The sequence below is a fragment of the Cryptomeria japonica genome, chromosome 6 (genome assembly GCF_030272615.1).
Source record: "Cryptomeria japonica chromosome 6, Sugi_1.0, whole genome shotgun sequence".
NCBI lineage: Eukaryota > Viridiplantae > Streptophyta > Pinopsida > Cupressales > Cupressaceae > Cryptomeria > Cryptomeria japonica.
In genome coordinates, this window is record NC_081410.1 from 484,749,166 (window position 1) to 484,771,849 (window position 22,684).

The 22,684-nt window shown below is 37.9% G+C and overlaps 1 protein-coding gene across 2 annotated transcripts in view; it reads left to right on the forward strand.

The window, feature by feature from the left end:
- Positions 1-554: 554 nt before the first annotated feature.
- Positions 555-22,684, forward strand: part of LOC131052775 (uncharacterized) — a 163,672-nt gene continuing 141,542 nt past the window's right edge. Inside the window, exon 1 of one of the 2 annotated variants that reach the window (XM_059207449.1) lies at positions 555-1,054. In XM_059207449.1, the coding sequence (XP_059063432.1) occupies positions 689-1,054 (366 nt within the window). In that variant the 5' untranslated portion in view covers positions 555-688. The remainder of the gene's footprint in view (positions 1,055-22,684) is intronic. The other variant, XM_059207450.1, reaches the window with a different exon arrangement.

The window sequence follows — 22,684 nt, forward strand, 5'->3', positions numbered from 1 at the left end:
TTGCACCAAAAGATCGACTTGTTAATGCCCGATACAACCACTAGACTTATAGAATCAAGGATGCTGACCCACTACCAACAATCCCCCTCCTAGTGTCACTTGCCGCGGCCTGCGTGATTCAAATCTGTGACCAAGCTCTGATACCACTTGTTACAAGCTAGGGTTGTCGTTGCACCAAAAGATCGACTTGTCAATGTCCGATATAACCACTAGACTTATAGAATCCACAGGAGGCTGGTAAACCATGTCGCGAATCCCCACGAAGGATGTTGGCCCACTGCCAACAACTTCATCATGGAGTTCACAACGTATGAGGTATCTGCAAACAATACAAAATGGTTTAAAGGTCGACAACAAGCACCACTTATTTGAGAAAAATAGAATTAACCAAACTGCCATCCTCTTGATCAAAATTCACAGTAGGAAATCCGCCATCGAAAAGATTTTGAAGTCAAATTAAGAATACTATCTTTGATCCTATAAAATGTTTAGTCTCATGGACATTATTAAAATCTTTCATTTCATAAATCTCAATGCAAAATGTCCAGTTGGGCAACAAAATGTGTTTTGAAGGTAGCGGGTTTATTGTTCTCGACGCAACTGTACTTTTGGGTTGCTTTTAAACCATCTGGAAAACATAAATCCGTGAATTCAAGAAAAGGGTCTCCTATATTTGGGCACGGAAGCTATGGAATATAAAGACACCGAAGAAGAGCCCATTGATGCTGCACAAATACAAGAAGTGCCCATGATCGTCAAGGAGGTAAATGAAGAAGAAGATGATGTCGACGACGATCGACCATGCCTGAGTTCGCATGCTCTTGCAGCTCTGCAGGAGTTTTTGCTTCAAAACAATCAGCCCCAACATGATGATGACAATAATGCAAATGAGAGCTTGCAAGTGCAATTGTTAACAGAGGATTGGAGGCTGAGTCAGTTTTGGTATGACTCTTCCACTGCCCAAACAGTTGCAGATGAGCTAAAGCACCTCAGTAGTGTAAGTGGGTCCCCTGTTGCCTGCATTGCTTGCCCAACTCTATATGTACAACTCAAGGTTAGTCCTTAACTCCTACATCAAAATTTCTCTTGTTTTTGGGTTTTTCTGTCTGAGAAAATGTCGCTAATACGAGGACATTCACGACATAATTCGTAAGGATTTAATTTACGTCAATCGAACAAAGCCATTAGAATTCATTCTAAAACTGGATACCGGTAGAAACATCAATTGCAAATAATAAATATACTTGATAGGCCAGAAAGGCAATTTTGGCTTAAACGATGTCAAAATTCATTTATCTTGGGTTTAAAGTTATCTTGGACTATATTCTTAAGATTTGCTAAAAATGGGTCAAGCTAAAATGTATCCTATTATCTTTACACCACAACCTGATAAACTTACCATTTGTGGACTATTATTGTTTGAAATTGGATTTGAAGTCAGCGTGGACTATATTTTCAAGATTTGTAAATACTAAATATAAGTCATGCTGAAATGTAACCAATTATCATTACACCACAATATCACGACCTTACCGCATTTCGGTAATTGTTGTTGGAGATTTGAACCTGGTTCATCCTCGTAGGGTAACTATGGTTCCCATTACACCATAACTCCTTGGACGAAGATGATATTTCGGTAAATTTTATTGCAGTATTCTTAATCTTGGGAAACATTTAAATACTCAAAGTAGAGTACAATAAAAATCTGCAGGGAATGATAGCAGAGTCCATACCTTAGGGTTTGCATCCGCATTCCCCTATTCATGTAACCAAGAGCATTAATGGCTCAAACATCAGAAGTGCCAAAGAATCTAATTAAAAAACACAAAGATGAAAATCAACAGAAACAAATGGCACAACTGCATTTGTATGTTTGTAGCTACAATAACTGCATCGAACATATTTTAATATTGATAATTGGTCTAGATCCTCTTGAGTGACAGCAGTGCCCCATTCCCTGAGATTACCACCTTATTTCATTAGTTTGAGATAACAATCTAAGACATTGCTTATAATATCTATGGTTCGTCTCCAAGCTTTATATATTGATGTTCATCATTTTTGCTGTCTTTCACAAGCGATGAGGGAGTTCATCAGTTCTAACTTAATATATGCCAACAATGGTTGTGAGAGCAACAAGTGATGGGAGAGTTTCAGTTACATCTGAACTTATAATGAATTATTAATTAATAGTTCTGCAATGAATTGTGTGATGTGTTAATGGCGGACCCTGAGGGGGGTGCAAAAATACTTGAAATAACATCTATTGGGCCTCAGCCCATTTCAGACATGATTTATCAGGATTTATGTTTTTTATAGCTTGCTATTGATATAAGTTCCATTTCTCATCTCTTGTATTTCCAATTTTGGAGGCCCTACTCTGTAGAATTCATACCGCACAAAAGTGTTGGACTACAAAACAAATCAGCCACAATAATGATGTAGGTGTGATATGAGAGCTTAAAAGAATACTCGAACACATTGCTCCAGGGTTTTGATGCAAGGAAGTATGTGCGGACAGGCTATCATCTGTTTCAGGAAAATTGAAGCAGTCCATTTCATCTCCCCACTGTATTACTTGGCGCTGCAATGGTCACCTGTATTTTTTCTTTGTGCTTATGTAATGTCCCCTTTTTGAAATAGGATTTAATGATAAATAAAAATACAGAAAATATTAATAAAAATAAAATGTAATATAATTATTAAATATTAAACTAAAATTTAATTAAGTTTAATGAATGGTCAAAGGACATGAAATAAAGAGTTATGACTCTTGGAGGTTTACAGGCATAAAAGGAATGAATCAATCCATCAATCAGCAATGTAAAATGAAGGAAACAATCAATCAATTTGGAAATAAACGATTATTCTCAAAAGGCAGCAACGGAGGGTGGTGACTCCTTCAAGAAATGGATATAAAGGGCAAATCATTTCATGGAGAGAATGATTGAATAGATCATCTATTCATAAAGGAATCAAGCATTCAATCAATCAATTAGGAATAGAACATTATGTGATTTTGCAAGTAGATTAATTTATGTTTTCAAGAGTAGTGATGGTGTGACTCTTCCATAAGGAAGATATATACATGTGGAGATCATTCCAAGCAAACATCAAATCATCATCACTCATCAATTTATCCATCGAGCAAATGAATTCAATAAACCAGTCATTCAAGCATTCACTCATCGACCATCAAGAAATCAAGCAATCCATCAAATCAACAAATCAATTCAAGAATCAATCATCCAAGAAACTCAATCTTTTCATTAAATCAATTCAAGTATTAATCATTTATAAAAGCATTCAAGCATTAATCATTTATAAAAGCATTCAAGCATTATTAAATGCTTGACTTGTCAATCCATTAAGAAATATTAATCAGTAAAGGCAATCAGAAATAATCTAACAAATACATCAAGCAATCAGTTTTGAATTTGAGGAAGTGTCTCGCAAAGAGGAAGGACAAAATCCCTTCCAAGCTCACGAGAATTGGAAGGACAGAAACCGTTTCACGCTCTGATTAAGTTTGGACTAAAACCCAAATCTTGGTCTAGGAGGACGAAATCCCTCCAAGGTGGGCTAAGAGTTGGAAGGACGAAAACCCTTTCATGCTCTTTGGAAAACTAAGGACAAAAACCCTTGGTATTGTCACTGTTGGGTTATGGACAAAAACATCTAATTCAGCAGATTTGTAAGTATTTCTGAAGAATTCATGATAAGATTGATTTTGAGTATTGTGCTCTGATTTGTTGATCTGAATATAATCAAATCTTTGATAAACTATTGTCAATTTTGAGTAAATATTATTGTTTTAAGGCAAAAATCAGGAATCTCCCAAAAAGGGAAATTACAGCTTGTCTGGGGTGCAAAATTTTCTCCGCCAGTCTTGGTTCAAGTGTGCTAGATTTCAATCTTTCAGCCATTCTTGCGTATATGATGTAGTGCATCTAATAGGTTGGGAAGTCAGAGTTTAGACTGTTGTCTCTGATGACAAGATAGGTAAGCAGGACCTTGCTGCATGGTTGGGGCCCTCAGTATGAAACTGGAACAATAAATGCTATCAGACACATTCTTTTATTATTGGATTGTTGTTTTTTTGTCTTTACTAAAAGAAATGCACGATTGTCTAAACCCTGCAACTTGGTGCTTTGCTTAAGCTTTTCACACAGCAACTACCATACAATCTATAAGGTGTGGTGGACTCTTTAATTTTTTTTGTGTATAAGTGCCTGTATATGTGTTATTGTATTTGTTAGACCAGCCACTTTGCATTATTTAATCCAGAAATGTATGGCTGTTAAAACAAGAAAACATTGGAAAAAGACAATATAGCATTTATTTTCTCCTTGTTTTACTTCTACTGTACAAATATGCCATTTTTTGTTTCTGTTGATGGTCAGAGTTAAAATATTGTACAATTTGCAGATGCTTAGTATGCTCTCACAATGGCAAACAGCACTGCCCCTTCAGTAGGATAAAACTCTGAAGATATGGATCTCTTGCCACCAACTAGTCGATGTTATCTAAGTTAGGCTTATCATTATGCATCATGGGCTTAATCCTCTAGTTTTAGCATCTCTTCTTAGTATCGGTTTGAAATTTTAGTACAATTCCTATGCTCCTCTTTGACCTATTGAAGGTTTATATACATCCCAATCCGATAAATCATAAATGTGACCAGCTTTGGGAAAATTTCACTCACTGATTTTATATATGTAATTGTTTTTCAGTTTTAAAAAAAAAATATACAGATGCTTAAAGGCATTGTTTAAAAAACATGAAGATAGTTTGAGTTAGGACTAATTTAATTTTTAATCAACTTTCAAGTCATCAAACTAGAGTACTTTATGTTGAAATAGTAGCTAGCTCAGATACCTATCTATTGTATTTTAATGTTGTCAATGACAATTAAAATACACATATATTATCTATTATGTAAATCGAATTTTGGGCTGGATCCAATCATGTAGCGTGGAGAAAATTAATTGTAACTTGTAATGTGGTGACACTAAATTGTTGCTTTGGGCTGGACCCAAACTTGTAACATTAAAGGCAATAAATAAAATAAATCAATGCAAGCCGACTTGAGGGTGCAATAAATCAATGTAAGCCGACTTGAGGATTGGCGCTAAGATGGATATAAATATAAGAACAAATGAAGCCATTAGTCAATCATCATGTCACCAAATGTTATCTGCTCTCCTAGCAGCGATCCTTCCTCATGCGAACTTGTATAAGGCGATTGTGCAAACTCTTCAAGGTTGATTGTGTGTGGCGAAGTTGTAAAAGATCTTCATGTGAATTCAATAAGGTCTCTTGTGTGAATCTGATCTAGACATCTGCTGCTCCTCCTAACCATCTGCTGTTAATGAAGGGCTGCATTCTTCACTGATATCTTGAATAGCAATCTGAGATAAGTCATTGCCTTGTAAATTGTCTATATTTGAGATAATACATATTGCATTTGAGGCTGGGTTTTTAACCTCCAAGAGGGAGGTTTTCTCAAGGTATTTGTGTCTTTTGTGTTGTGCTTTATTGCTGTTACTGGTTATTCATTGTCTAACTATAATCTAATTGCTTAAATTAACATCTGATTGCCTAAAATTAACATGGTATCGGAGCTTTAGGTTCATTCAAAATAATCAGATTATTAGTTGTCCTTCACTTTCAGTTTGCTATTTTAGTTTTGCAAGATGGTTACACGTCTGAAAGTAGAGGATAGACTTGAAGGTGCCCTCAATTTTACATCATGGAAGGTTCGTGTCCTCCTTGCTCTTGAAGAATTAGAGCTGTTACAGTTTGTGGAAGACATGGATCTGACTGAACCTTCAGATTCGGAAGAGCTAAAGCAATTCAAGAAGAATGCTCTCAAAGCAAAGAAGTTCCTTATTGATTCCGTGAAGGATCATCTTGTTCCAGTCATCTCCAATTGAAGACAGCCTGAGAGATGTTTAAACATCTAGAAGGCATATATGAGATCAACAACATCGGCCAGACACTTATATTGAGGCAGCAACTTCTTCAAGTCAAAATGTGCAAAGGAGATTCAGTCATGTCCTTCTTCATGAAGATTTCAGAATTGAAGGACCAACTCAGTGCCATTGGAAGCGAGGTCGTGGACAAGGATATTGTCATGATTGCTTTGAATGGTCTTCCTGACTCTTGGGATCCTTTCATTCAAAGCATAAGTGGAAGAGCTGAATTCCCTTCCTTCGATCGCCTCCGGTCAGATTGCATTCAAGAGGAGTCACGCCTTGCTGGCAGAGAAATGCATAAAGACTCTCATGGTGGAGATCAACATGTGCTTGCATCTCAACATGTTAGAAGAAAGGGAGGCCATTGGAAGAAGAACAACTTCAAAAGAGATAGAGACTTCAGACCTCTTGCTTTTGATTCAAGGAAGAATCCAAGGGATCTTTCACGTGTCCGTTGCTTCAGATGTGACAAGTTTAGACATTATGCCAAAGAATGTTAGAATCCACCTATGCAAGGAGAGGCCAACCTGAATGAAGTTGCAAACTCAGAGGATAATGAAGACTATCTCTTCATTTCTGCTTTGTCCAGCAATGTGCCAACCGATAGTAACACCTGGTTGATAGACAGTGGTGCATCTAGACACATCACGGGATATCGAGAGCATATCTCAGACTTGATGGAGAAAGATTCCAACCTTCATGTGGTAATTGGTGATGATGCTCAGTATTCGGTAAGACGTTTTGGTAGCACTTCTTTAAATTTAGAATCTGGCATGTCCTTGCATCTTAGTGGTATTTAATTTGTCCCTGGAATTAAGAGGAATTTAATTTCTATTTCTGCCCTAGAAGATAAAGGTTATCAAATAGCATTTTCTGAGGGTAAAGTATTTGCATGGCCTAAGAAATCTAGTATTAAATCTGCTTGTGTTATTGGAAATAGATATGATAGTTTGTATAAGCTTTCAGCTAACCCCATTCGAGCACTCATTCATGAAGCCTCTGAATCTTGCGAACTATGGCATAGAAGGCTCGACCATCTTCACTATCAGACACTTCCTTCACTTGAAAAGATGGTTAAAGGTATGCCTAAACTTAATCAATCTCATGATGATACTTGTAAAGGTTGTGCATTCGGTAAGAACACTAAAAGTCCATTTCATAAAAGTGAAAGTAGAGCTAAGGAAAAATTAGCACTTGTTCATTCCGATCTATGTGGACCCATGTCTGTTCCTTCACCTAGCGGATTTCTATACTATGTTGTAATGTCCCCTTCTCCACAGTGATTAGTTCTGTTGGCCGTTAGCCTAGTTCGGAGGCCTGTAGGCTAGTCGGGGGCAAAAATTAGGGTTTCCTATTTTCTAGGAGGATTCTTTGGTGTTTTCAGGGGCTATATGTGGGAGTTTGACAGTTTGGATTCTGGATTCCTTCTGGGTTTTTAGAGAGCTTCAAGATGGTTCGACATGCATTTGCATCGGGTGACTTTTTCTGGACTTACTATTTTTAGTAAGTGCGACAACTACTTAGAATGTGGTTAAAATCACTTACTATTTTTAGCAGTATGCTATTCATAGTAAGTACTATTTTTAGCAGTTCTATTTTTAGCAGGATGTTAGCAGGCTTGTTCAGATGGCTATTTCCGGCAGGTTAGTTTGAGTAGTTGGTCTTCCCTCATTTTTTTGGTGCTATTCTTGGAAAGGGTTCCTTAGCTCAGTTCAGTGACTATTTCTGGCAGGACAATTATCTCAGCTTGTTTCCCCATATCCTTGGAGCTTGTTTTGGCAGGTTCAGTATTTGATGAAAAATGGTGTTTAAAATTAAATTATAACTTGAGGCAAAGGTTGGATGATTTATTTAAAAGGGATTGCTTAAGTTATATTCATATATAAGTCATTTCCTTAATTATATATTGGGTGATTTATTGTTGAGGAAAAATACTTTATAAAGTGAAATATTAATAAGGCAAGATGGACGCCTTATGGAGAAATAAGTTAATTTTATAATATATTTCACTTATCTATCTTGGATGTCACATTATGATTTTATTGTCATTTTTATAAAGAATATTTGCTCCTATGAGAAGGTCGATTTGGAGAAAGGAGAAATGAAATGTAATTTCAAAATAATGTGAAGTGAATGTGCATTTGAGTTTGGCGTTCATTTGGAGGGAATGTGAATTTGAATTTGAATTTGAGCCCTCGAAATCTATAAATGAGAGTGTTGGGCTTCTCATTTGGCATCTCAGACAATTTACACCGTTATGCTGTCGGATTAACTCCAGACAATCTTCGAGGGTGAATACCTCCTAGGGCTCTTGACAGACTTCGAGTGTGAGACATCACTCCTAGCTGTGATTGGATTTTTGAATGTGTGGTTCGATTTTAGTGTGCATTTTCAGATTCTCAGTGTGGTGTGGATTTTAGTGTTGCTGGTTTTTGGTGTGGCTGAAGCGAAGATTCGATCGTATCTCCTTGCTTGTGCAATCGATTATTCTGGGTAATAGCTCGTTGGAAGCGTATTTGGAGGGCGATCATTCTTCTACCTTGGCATTTCATTTGGTGTTCTTTTTATTTTTGGCAGCAAATCGAACTTTCCAGCTGGGTCGTACCATCTCTTGGCTGCCTTGGGTTGCGTGTTGGTTGTTTTTGGTGTTTGCGGTGCAGGTTTGAGTCTCTAGTTGCATCGCCTTAGTCATAACTTTCATTTGCTTCTGTTTTTGTGTCATTCGGAGTTGATTTGAAGAAGTTATGAGCATTTTGGGGTGTCCGTAGCTTGCTGGTCTGCGTGTTTTCTGTGCGTGTTATTGATTTTCAGAATTTCATAGTTGTGTGTTAGAAGAGCTTTTTGGTGTGAGTAGTCTAAATTGGTTTGGGAGTGATTATCTATTATTGTTGCAGTTGTTGGACTTGTTATCAACACTTGATTCTTCATTCTATATGATTGTAATGCTGGTTAGTAGTACTAACAGCAAAGTTATGTTATTTCTTGGTCCCACTACATAAGTGGAAGAGGATGGCTATGCCGCCTATCTTTGGGATAGTGATATTTCATGTATTGATAATCTATAATGTGCATTGTAAAGCTAGTTAGTAGTACTAACAGCTATCTTTTGGATTATTGCTTGTAGTCCCACTGCGTAAGTGGAAGAGGCTGGCTTAACGGCCTATTTTGAATATTTTGTAATAGTGTCCTCTCGCTGCATAAGCGGTTGAGTTGATTGTAATGTTGTCCTCCCGCTGAATAAGTGGTGGAGTTGATAGTAAATTTCATTTCTAGTCCTCCCGCTGCATAAGCGGTAGAGTGATTGTTCTTTAGTTTCTTGTATTATCCTTGGCTGGTTTACCGCCAATTGATCTTCAATATTCTCCATATCCCGTTGAAAAGTGGAAGGGGTCGGCTTGCCGCCCGCGCATTGTATTATTTCCATTTATTTGAAGCTAACGATCCCCTCAACACCGTATGCTCTCACCTTCCCATATTGGGCACTTGGTGATCAGAAAGTGGAAGGGTTACAACTTCAGCATTATTGTATCTTGATTTCCTAACCTTAACGGGTTCTTGTTGTGATTGTAACTGGAAACAAATTGAAAAAAATGTTGGGGATATTACATATGTTACATTTATAGATGATTTCTTTAGAAAGACTTGGATTTAATTTCTAAAATCTAAAGAATTCGATGAAGTGTTAAGTAGGTTCAAAAAATTTAAAGCTCTACCTGAAAATATGTCTGGTAAAAGGATTAAAGTGTTAGGATCTGACGATGGAGGTGAATACACCTCAAGTGGCTTCAATGACTTTTGTGTAGAAATAGGAATTAAGAGGGAGTTCTGCATTCCCTACAATCCTCAGCAAAATGGTGTAGCTGAATGAAAGAATAGAGCCATTGTTGAAGCTACCAAAGCTATGATTCATGATTGGGACTTGCAGACCTCCTTATGGGTTGAAGCATCCAAGACTGCAGTGTACATTCATAATAGATGCCCTCATCGTGTCCTGAAGAACATAACTCCCGAGGAAGCTTTCACTGGAGTCAAACCAGATATCAACCACCTAAGGATCTTTGGAAGTCCTGTCTATGTTCATGTGCCAAAGGAAAAGAGGACTAAGTTAGAGCCTTCCGGGAAGAAGGGTATCCTTGTTGGATATAGTGAATCTTCCAAGGCATTTCGCATCTACATTCCGGGTCAAAGGTATATTGAGGTAAGTAGGGATGTCACCTTTGAAGAAAATATTGCTTTCAAGAAATCTAAAGGTTCTCTTATTGATAATGATAAAGAAGTTAATGATAATCAAGATATGGATATTGATACTAACCCTGAGATTCAGAGGGAGCCTATTGAGCCTCCTGAACCTATTGAGCATGATGATCCTCCTGAGCCTCTGGTTCCAACTGATGGACCTAGAGATATTGCAGTTAGCAAGAAAAGACCACTTTGGGTTAGAAGCACAATTCAAGATGCAGAAAAGTTTGCAGCTCCTAGTGGCACTTTCAGAGAAAGCAAGAGACCTCAGAAGCTCTCCAACTATGTTGCAATGATGTGCAACATCATTGAGGCTGAACCATCCAGCATAGAAGAAGCTATGAACTAGCAAACATGGAAGTTAGCTATGGACGAAGAGTATCAATCCGTCATCAAGAATGATGTCTGGGATGTTGTGCCTAGACCTAAAGGTAAGTCTGTTGTTTCTTCCAAATGGTTGTTTAAAATTAAACATGCTGCTGATGGTAGTATAGAGAAATATAAAGCTAGATTTGTAGCTCGTGGTTTTTCTCAAAAAGAAGGCATAGGTTATGAAGAAACATTTGCTCCTGTTGCTAGATATACTTCCATTAGAACTATTATAGCTATTGTTGCAGCCAAAGGTTAGAAATTACATCAGATGGATGTAAAGACTGCCTTTCTTAATGGTGTTATTGAGGAAGAAGTCTATATTGAACAACCTGAAGGTTATGAAATTCATAATAAAGAAACTCATGTGTGCAGATTGAAGAAAGTTCTCTACGGCCTAAAGCAAGCTCGTAGAGCTTGGTATGAAAGAATTGATAAGTACTTAGTTAGTTTAGGATTTTATAAGAATGATGTTGATCTTAACATTTACTTTAAAGTATTTAATGGTGAAATGCTAATTTTGGTTCTCTATGTGGATGATTTATTTCTAACTGGTGAAGATAGTCTCATCATTAGGTGTAAGAAAGAATTAGCTACTGAATTTGAAATGAAGGATCTAGGTCTAATGCATTACTTTCTAGGGTTAGAAGTGTGGCAAAGACCTAATGAAATTATTATAAGATTTGGTATGATGGATTGTAAACCTATGTCTACTTCTATGGAAACTAACTTGAAGAAGGTGAGTATTTCTGTAGCTAACTTTGATTTTGTAGATCCTTTAGAGTACAGGCAGTTGATTGGATCCTTGATGTATCTAGTCAACACTAGACCAGATATTTGCTATGCAGTTTGTGCACTTAGCCAATTCATGAACCAGCCAAAGCATGTTCACTTGGTGATAGCCAAGCACATCTCGAGATACTTGCGTGGAACAATTGGCTATGGGCTGAAGTATCCAATCAACACAGTAATCAATTTGGAAGGTTACTCTGATTCTGATTGGGCTGGAAGTGTTACTGATAGGAAAAGCACTTCAGGAATCTGTATTAGCTTGGGTTCCACTATGATTTCTTGGGCCAGTAGGAAATAGTCCTGTTGATGTGTTTTTTATGCACATGCGAACACAGAATAAAATACCAAGGTATCTTATCCTCTCTTGAACAAAGTCTCTCATATGCTATGCTTTGCGATCAAATGAGACAACTCCAAGGTTACGAAATGTCAGGTCTCGACGTGTGGATAAGTTCAATGGTTTGATGTGATAATGCTGGAATCACAAGGGGACTTACGTTGTACATGAATGCTCAATCTTATCATGGATCAGGATAAGGATGCCGATAACTTAGGATTTATCAATATGGCTCTGGATTTACTTCTTACTAAAAAAGGGGGAAAAAGAATAGGGTTCAGGAAATCTATTCTAAACCTAGGAATGTAGGAAATGATGAATGGATTTAATGGAGTCAAACCAGGCAAGGTCTCACGATCAGGTATTGACACAAGCTTAGTGCAATCATCTAAGGTATACTTAATGATTTTCAGACTATTACCATCAAACGTAGACACCATCCAAGTTGATGCTTGTCAACGGACGAGTAATAGTTGAAGTTATGTTTACTCAAATTCCAGTTGACCACACAAGGCGCACTTACTAGCGGCAAGAGGCTAGTGGTATGGATTAAGGATTCCACACAAATAAATTCAACAAATCTTCCACTCAATCTAACATACATGAAAATAAATTCTAATCTAAATTCTAATCTAACTTGGAGGAATTGAGAACCATGAATGCAAATACAACATTTGAAGAGCAAAATCACGAACAATTGAACAATGATTAGGATTCAAATAGCTGTAGCATATACCAACAATTCTACAAAAACTCTCTCTTACAAATGAGAGACAAAGGGGCATATATAGAGTCTCTTACAAAAATGGATGGCCTAGATTGATCTAAGATCAACGGTTGAGATCATGCCAACAAAACCCTAGAATTGCCCTAATTAGGGTTGCATCAAAAATGGCGCCACCAACATATGGCCCAATAGAAAAGATACCTAGTCATCATATAGGGAATCTTCTAGAAGATTCCTCCCTGCATCTCTCTCTCTCCTAGCATACTCCAATAATCTAACCAATACTGAATCTAACTCCTCCATGGAAATGCTAGGCAAGGTATCCTGTTGTAAATCAATCACATCCAGTGAATCCGAGCAAGCATTCAAAGTGTTATCCCATTCTGGCATAAGCTTCTGCGAATTATGAACATGAATCAACAAAGAGACCAAGTCATCTATTTGACTCTTCTTCAAAGAGTCTAGCTGACAAAAATACATGAATTTCATCTTGTCTCTTAATTCGGCTAAGTGTAAACCACTAGCATCACTAACATCAACACCCAATAATTCCTCAATCGAGGCAAGGATTTTCATCTGAATGTCTTGAATTAATCCTTCCATCTCCATACAACTTGATTGGGCGTTCTCATAAGCTGATTTTTTCAAGGCTAATGCACAATACCAGCCATGGAAATTATATATGTCTCCACTGTGCACAATGTTCTTGCTGACCAAGGTGGAATTAGGAGCCTTCTTCAATGCCAGGAGGCGTGGAATAGTCTTCTCTTGGATAGGCTGGAATTCTTCCCAAACTCCCTCCAAATACTGGATTCTGAATACAAGCGTTGTTGTCTTATCATATGCTTGGACAAACTGAGTAAGGAAATCATCTGCCTGCTTTCTTGTGCTTTCAATCCACTTTTCCACTTCTGAGTGTGTACCTCTCGCTACCTCGCAGTGTGAATGTATTCCATGGTCAACTGCAATAGGGGAAATAAGGGTGGGATCTCCACGCCTAGTCCTTGCAATATACTCTTTGAGTCTAATATTTTCTTCTTTGTACCTTTCATTCTCTGCAATCGCTGTGTCCAACTTTGCATTGATTGCTTGGAGGTTGTCACCAATCTCCTGGAATTCCTGCCCTGCGGATGGACGACCAAGGGCGACTGAAGTGATCTGGAAATCCATGGGAGTAGCAGTGTCCACTGTCACGCCGGCTCTAGGAACAACAATCTACGCAATCCGCATTCCTGTCTCATCTCTAGCTATGTGCGACAAAATCTCCGCTCTTCTGGGCTCTTTCTTCTTAGCACTCCTAGCTAGGTAGTCATCAATATCATCAATACGCTGTACTTCTATCATTTGTTTACTTTTTTCCATACTCTTCTTCAACCATTCAGGAATAGCGGTCATCTCCATACCATCATCGAGACATATTTCTCGATCAAGGTCCTTCAGTGCCGAGATAACTTCATCATTATCATCAGGATTATTCCTGGTCCAATCATATACATCATTTCCCAAACTAACTTCCAAAAGGACAGTAGGGGATCTCGGCTGGTCATCATTCTCATCAGGAGGTGCAGATGTTGCTGTGGCATGAAATTCCTGAGTATTCTCTGGTAGTATCACTGTGTTGGAACACTGTTGAGTCTCCTTATTCTGTTCTGTTACTTCAATCACTTCGATTGATGAGACACTGGGAGGGGGTGAAGGAATGATAAGTGGAGGAATTATAGTCTTCTGTTTCTTCTTCACATCCTCAATCTTCTTCCCTCTAGCCTTGACTTCTCCAGGCATGTTCTTCCTTCTCTTGGGAGCTTGATTCTCTTCGTTTGCATGAATCCTGACATCACTGATAGTCCTTTGATCATCCTCGGAAGTAGACTCTTCCGGCTTCATCCTTTCATAAGTGAAGGGAACACCCATGTCAACTAATCTGTTCATCTGCATATCTACCCATGTGCGGGAGAAATTCAAGACTTCTCTCATCAATACATTCAGGTCAATCTCTTCTGACTCTGACCAATTTGGCAATAGGATTGCCTTCTTCATTTCATTCTCATAATGTGGGTGTGTATGATCTCTATCATCTAATACCTGATTGGGGATGAGGAAAAGTCCACACCTCCTCATGAAATCCACTGACATTCTGGACCACATTCTTCTCTTCACTGTTTGTTCGTCCATTAAGTTAGCCCAATAATCCTCTATGTCAACCTTATGAGTGAACTTCTCTCCTCTAATCCTTCCGACCTTCTTGTCTGGATCGAACCTTTCTCTTTTCTTGTAGGTAGCAAACTTGTAGAATGCAATCTCCTCACTTGCAGTGCTGGCAGCTATGGCGGATTGGCAGACCTCTGACGTCTTCCCAACTAAAATAGGGAATGTCATTCCTGTCCTGTGCTTCTTTCTAGATAACATCAAACTCTAAAAGCTGTCTTACCACTTCCAATAATATCATTCTGTCGGTTGGATACCTAGGAAGTCTGTAGGGTTCAGATTGAAACCCATGAATCTTGAGGTATGTGAAAGTGGGAAATTGTATATACCACAATCCATATTTTTCTATTAACTTTGTTGCCTCTTTGGACAATCTTCTGTGGATTCCGCCTTGCAGCATCCGTGTGATGTACATAGTGAATGCATCATTCACTCTTTTGTAGTCTTCAATTCTGTGCATACTCAACTGGGGGTAGCATTCATAACTCTTAAATTGTCCTTGCCCATTCCCGACTTCACCTTTGCATATTAATCCTCTGTATGAAACAAATCGTGCAAGCAGGTACACCAGGTAGGAAGTCATGGCGAATGACTTGGACCGCTCTACATTCTTCAACTGGAAATCCAGGTTGTCACTTATGATCTTGGACCAATTCACCAGTGTTCCTCTAAGACAATCCTGGATGAAGTAGAACATCCATCCATGAAATATTGCTCCGTGCGGCATTCCCATCACTCTATTGAGTAGGAATATCAAATCACTGTATTCCTCCTTAAAATCTACGCACATAAGTGTCTTGGGAGCCTTGGAATGATGATTCCTAGGTTCAATCATCCACTCTTTATTAATTAAATTCTTGCATACACCCATCTTCTTCGTGTATCTGTCTGCATAATCTTCCTTAGTCACATCCTTCATGTCTGTACTGCGTGGAATTCCGAATACCTCAGCAATGGCATCCTCAGCAAGGTAGGCGATGACAACACCCTTGGGACTCTTGATCATTCTTGTGAGCGGATCGTAACATTGTGCACATTCCAGGATCAACTCTCTGCACTGTATGGATTGTGGGAACCCAGCGGCATGGAAAATGCCACTCTTCATAATATTCGCATATGCTGGAGAAGGAACCTGATCTCTGGATCCGAACATTCGACGCTGCATCTGGTCGAAGTCCAGGAAATGCATGTTGGTATCAGTGATCTCCTTCCATCTGGATGAAATCTTAAACTCTGGATAAAATCCAATCTCCAACGTCTTCAGCAGCTCTTTCCTTTCCTTGTATCCTGATTTTGACATCGCACCTGTATGAAGCTGGAAGTTAGTCCTAGGATAAAAATAAATACTTGTAATAAAATTCCTGACTTTCTAAAGATTTAGTTGATTTAAAGCATGGAGTCAGGAAAATAATCCATACACTGGGTAAATTTTAACAATTACGTTCAAAGTGTGACAACACTAAGGCACGGAAGCCTTCCATAAAATTCATTTATACCTCCTTATGCTTAGAAAATATGCAAGCAAAAATGCAAAGGAGTATACGGGATAAGTGATGACTAAGGAGAGGTGTGAAAGGTTGTGTTTTCACACAATAAATGTCTGAAGACACCTTCCGCAGTCAACAATGGAGGTCAAAATTCTGAAGACAACCTGAAAATTCAGACTTTCAAAACATGTTGTAATCTTCAAAATGTGCATAAAATCAATAAAAATCAGTTTTATTGATGAAAACAATCATTTTTTGGAATGTAAGTATGGCTGGTAAAAATTTAGTTTTCTGAGGACAAGTCTGAAAATCGAACACTTCAGACTTACCAGCACCTTGCAAAGTGGTTTAAATCCCTGAAAATGATGAAAAAATTGCTAAAGAAACAGCTTTAAGCAAATTCGCCAAAATTGGTTAGGTGGCTGGAAATGAAAATTTCTGAGGACAACCGCCTAACAATGGAGTTTCAGACCTGCAACAGCGATAAAATGGTCTAAAAAATGCACAGAAAACTCCATAAAATGCCTCCAAATGTTTAATGTTTAAGTTGAAATTGGCTGGGTAATAAAAACTTAAGTCTGAAAATTAATGGCAGCCATTAATGGAGGTCAAAATTTGAAGCGAACCTCAGATTTGAAGCGAATCAGTAGGCTGGAAGTGATGGCAGCCAACAAACATGCATGAAAATCATCAAAATATGGCACCAAAACACCTTCCAAGCAAAATCGAATTTTCCCAAGTTTAGCGCCAAAAATGGAAATCTGAAAATTTGATGTCAATGGCAGCCTTGATTTGCAACAATGAACGATGGCAGCAATATGGAAAAATCGACCAAGTTGGGGTTGGATACCCCAAACACAAAAAAATTTGCCTTCCTTAGCAAAAATCGAAATTTTCAAAATTCTGAAAATTGTTGTTAATGGCAGCAATCTGCAGCAATGAAGGTCTGAACAACAGCAAAAATGGTGGAGGAAAAATTGCCCAAGTCTTCAATCATGAATTTGCAAAAATTGCTAAATTTGGAAAAAATCGCCAAACTTAGCAAAATCGAAAATCTGAAAACTGGTGTTTAATGGCAGCCAAGGAGGATAGATCAGCAAGCTGGAAAAAATGGAGGAAAATAAATCCTCAATCCCACGCCTCACAAAATGCCTTGCTAAAAAAATCGCCCAACTTGGAGAAAAATCGCTTTCATGGAGACACTTGGCATAAATAATAATAAAATAATGCTGAAGTTCTTCTCATATACTTGCTTTCACCTCCAACTTTCACCACACAAGCAATGTGGGATAAAAAACACTTGTATAAATACTTGCTTGGTGAAACCCTAACTTGCTTCTAGAAGGTTCAAACATTTAATAATTTTTGCAAGTTATTAAATTTGTTTTTAAATTTTAAATAATCATTTAATAATTATTTAAAAGCAATCAAAATGGGGCTTTTTATTAAAATATTGCAATTTAAATTCAAAATAAAGCCTCCAGGGGAAAATAGCTATAGGTTGGGATTAAAAAAATCCCTTCAAAAATCACTTAAGTGTCAAAATTTGCCCCATAGGGGAAATTCGATCCATGCTTGGACAAAAATCCATACTCAAAATCACCAAAATGCACATAAAACCATCCTAGGGGAAAATCGATATGAGTTTGGACAAAAATCCAGACAAAATGCACTCATTTTGCAAAAATCACCCCCCAGGGGAAATTCGATGGGTGCCTAGACAGAAATCCACACTCAAAACTCACTTAACTTGGAAAAAATACCTCCCTGGTGGAAATTCGACCTCAGTCTGGATAAAAATCCGGACTCAAAACTCTTCATAATGTTCCCAGTGGAAAATCAATCCCCGTCTAGATAAAAATCGGGACAAAAAATCCTTACAAAATGCTCAGGGGAAAATCGATCCCTGTCTGGATAAAAATCCGGACAAAAATCCTCACTTAGTTGTCACAAAAATCCTGGTGGAAAATCGACCTCAGTCTGGAATTATCTTTGCACTCCAGTCCGCACTCCCAGGGGAAATTCGATGGCAGTCTAGATAAATCCTGACACTTAGCCAAATTTTAGCATTTCCAAGGGAAAATCGCTCCAGGTGTGGATAAACAGTGGGGGAAATTAGTGGCCAGTATGGATTCCAGGGGAAACCCATGTGTAGTATGGATTTTGAGTGGGGGAATGGGTTGGGTAGTCTGGAATGTGAGGGGAAAAACACCTCTAGCATGGATTTTGACCCTTTAACTCTTGGAATATGAATTTCCCTTAGGATTTTATCATTTTAACCACTCGAAATCACTCAGCGACTTTAAATTTAACTGGACTTATACTAATTTTCCAAAAATATGAGCGAAATGCTAGGAAAATATTGGAATAAAGTGCGAAACCAACTCAAATATTACCTTAGGAGCGAGAAAACAACTCCAAAAGGTCTGTGAATATCTTGACACTTTAAAATCACTTGATGCGCATGTTTAAAAACACGTTAACGTTCAATAGGTCTAACACTTAGCAAAACTTAGGATCATTAAAATATCATCTTTTGCAACTTGATCCTAACACTTCAAAAACCCTAGACGGCACTAGGCATGATCAAAACTCCGAGACTCGGGTACGGGAAACGCAAGAATTGCCCACTAAGTAGCCAAAACCCTAACCTAACAATGTAGGAAGCTGGGAAAGAGGGGGTCCCCGTTAGCAATGGGGCGATGTGTGAAAAGGTCACAACAAGTCCTCAGTTGCATTAAGTACTGCAAAAGCTGAATACATTGCTTCAAGTGTGGCAACTAGAGAAGCAGGTTGGCTTTGCAAGCTTCTTGCTAGGTTGTTTGGACAACCTTGGGAATCCACTGTTATTTATTGTGATAATCAGAGTTTTATTAAAATGTCTAATAATCCCGTGTTTCATGATAGGTCAAAACACATGGAATCTCAGTATCACTATATTCGTGATATGGCACAAGGAGGTGCCATCCAGCTGAAATATATCAGCACTGATGAACAGGTTTCTGATGTTCTCACCAAGCCTCTAGCTCGGGTGAAGTTTGAGTACTTCAGAGAGAAGCTTGGAATGGTAGAGAACACAACATTGATTGAGAGGGAGTCTCAATCTTAGTGATGCAATTCAGTTTGCATCTTCCACCCTTTGCGGGCAATGCAAGGTGGAGTCACCCTCTGCGGGCAATGCGAGGTGGATCCATCCTCTGAGGGCAATGCAAGATGGACATCATGAAATGAGTTCATGATATTTATGTATTTTATTGCAGGTATACTCTATGAAGCTTATACATTCATTCTTGCGGGCAATGCAAGATGAAATTCATGAATGGATCATGACAAGTGGCAGATATCCTCCCTAGCTAAGAGGGAGTGTTGAAATAGTAGCTAGCTCGGATACCTATCTATTGTATTTTAATGTTGTCAATGACAATTAAAATACACATGTATTATCTATTATGTAAATGGAATTTTGGGCTGGACCCAATCATGTAGCGTGGAGAAAATTAATTGTAACTTGTAACATGGTGACACTAAATTGTTGCTTTGCGCTGGACCCAAACTTGTAACGTTAAAGGCAATAAATAAAATAAATCAATGCAAGCCGACTTGAGGGTGCAATAAATCAATGTAGGATTGGCGCTAAGATGGATATAAATATAACAACAAATGAAGCTATTAGTCAATCATCATATCACCAAATGCTATCTGCTCTCCTAGCAGCGATCCTTCCTCATGCGAACTTGTATAAGGCAATTGTGCAAACTCTTCAAGGTTGATTGTGTGTGGCGAAGTTGTAAAAGCTCTTCGTGTGAATTCAATAAGGTCTCTTGTGCGAATCTGATCTAGACATCTGCTGCTCCTCCTAACCATCTGCTGTTAATGAAGGGCTGCATTCTTCACTGATATCTTGAACAACAATCTGAGATAAGTGATTGCCTTGTAAATTGTCTACATTTGAGATAATACATTTGAGGCTGGGTTTTTCACCTCCAAGAGGGAGGTTTTCTCAGGGTATTGGTGTCTTTTGTGCTGTGCTTTATTGCTGTTACTGGTTATTCTTTGTCTAACTATAATCTAATTGCTTAAATTAACATCTGATTGCCTAAAATTAACACTTTATTCACAAAAGTATGCAATGGTGATTTGACTGCAAAAACTTACATCCAAGTGATTTTTTAGTGAAAATTCAGATCAAGCACAAGAATAGTATCATTTTTGAGTTTTTCAGGTATCAGTTTAATGAATTGTGATTGCAGTGCATGCATGTTATCATAGTTTGTATTTATTTGCATTTGATGATAAGTACATGAAATAGGGGAACACAAACCTGTATTTAACTGATCTGACAGACATTGATCCGTAAACTATGATGGTTATACTTAACAATAGTCACCAACATAGAGGTCTAAGTGAAGGAAATGAGTACCATACACTTCAGGTAAACATATAAATCTGAACATGAAAAGAAAACGAGAACAACCAACGAGACAATTGAAGACACAAGGATTTTTTACTGTAAGGCACCTGCATTTTATGAGATGGCTCCAGCAAAACTGAGGCAACTGGTCTCCTTATCCACTATCTACAATGCTAAATAAAAATGTAGGTCTCTTCAGCACACAACCAGCCTAAAACAACAATGTTCATTCCCTAAGATCTTTCACAAGCTCTCCACTTTCAGTTTTGTTCATCTATTATAATCTACTTGTTCACTTCAAACACATGAATCCTCATGGAATTTACTTCAGTTCCTTCCATAGGTCTATAAAAATGTATATACAATGCCTATTTATGCTTTCACAAGTATTGAAATGGTAGAGCATATAAAATGCTATTATAACTAAATCATGGTAACACCTAAAAACTCAAAATAATTGTTTGATTGAATTCATTGGAATAATATCTCATTCCATTCTATATAGGCTTATATAGCCATTGATTTTCCTATGCAAACTATCGAAACAACCTACGGGAATGATTTTTCAAAAACTAACTATTGATTTATTTATTTACTAATCTAAAACTAAGCTTTATTTATTTGTTATCTATTAACATTCTAATTTATTTATTATTTATCTATTCTTTAATCTAACTATGGATATAATATTCCAGCATTCCCCCCTTATTAAATCAATTTGAACAAAGGATAGAACACTGCAAGGATTGAACACAAAAGCCCTTCTAGAGATTTTGATGAAGTGCCTTCACCAATTCTCCTTTCTCACCTAGGAAACACCAAAATGACTCCATTAATGTATCTCCTAATTGTCAAACTTGTAAAACCTCTGTATAACATGAGAGAACATAAGCTATTCCCATCCATGCACAATGAGGGAATAGCTCTCTTCCAAGAGTTCACTTCTCCTTCGAGTGTGCTAGAATCCCTCCTCTAGTGCTGCACAATGAAAGAATAACTATCCTATGGGAGTTCACATCTCCTCTTCTCTGTTAATATCTCTCCTATAGCGCTGTTGGAACCAATCCCTCCTTTGCTGTACAAAAGAATTTGGACCAATGTAGATACATTAATTGCACCCATGAGAAAGAAATGTCAAGAAAAGCTAATCTCCTCTTGCTTCATGAAGGGAAACATATTGAAATGGTGTGTCTCATGCAATATATCATCTCTAAGTGAGAAGCTAGCTTGAGATGATACACAAATCTTCGACCTTTGATGCTTGTTAGAATTGGCAGTTGTGTGACCACTTGTTGTTGGAATTGGCGGTTTCATACTGTTACCCAAAATTTTCAAAATTTTGATCCCCTAGTTGGAACAAGTTCTGGTCCAAACCCTGTCCTTAGTATTTACCCAATTTCTTTTTGTCACTAAGTCATGTTTCCTAGTTGCCCCTTTGTCCAAGTTCCTAGTCAGCAAACTTTTAAGTTTCTAAACCCAATGTTCATGGTGCAAAAGTTTATAGAATCGTTGACCGCCCGACCATTCTATACATTTAAGTCCTTATTGTTGGTCATGTGTGCTGAAGAAGTCTTTATGTCTGTCAATCGGGTGAGTTTTGAACCTTCGTACCCCCTTTGTTTGTTTGGTTCATGAGTTCCTAAATTTGTCGATTATCCGACTACTCTTTGGTGTGTCTAGTCATCGGTCGCTCGTGTTGGTGTTGTCTTTGTAGTCGACCAGTCAGGATATTTCCAAACCTCGATACCCCTTGATCGTTATGGTTCAAGAGTTCAAAAAGTTACTAATGTCCCAACTTAAGAAATTTCTCATTCTTTTAGGAGAGGTCATTCCAAGGTACTATCAAGTATGATGCATTAGTGATTGGTAAGTAGTGAAAGATATGCAAGTATGTTGGCATGGTTTATGAAAGAGAATTAGGGTACTCATGCTGTCAAAATTAAATGAAATTTAATGCTCCTTAAAACGGGTGATATCACTTCGAAAAACTCATTCGTCTTGAGGAGCTAACAAAGAGTAGTTTCAAGTTTTCGTGGCGAAGGAAAATTAGCAGGCATGCACATGGACAAGTTAGGCTAAAGATTTCTTTCCTTTTCCTCTCTCCTTTAATTTATAAGTGAAGCTTTTTCAGAATGCTAG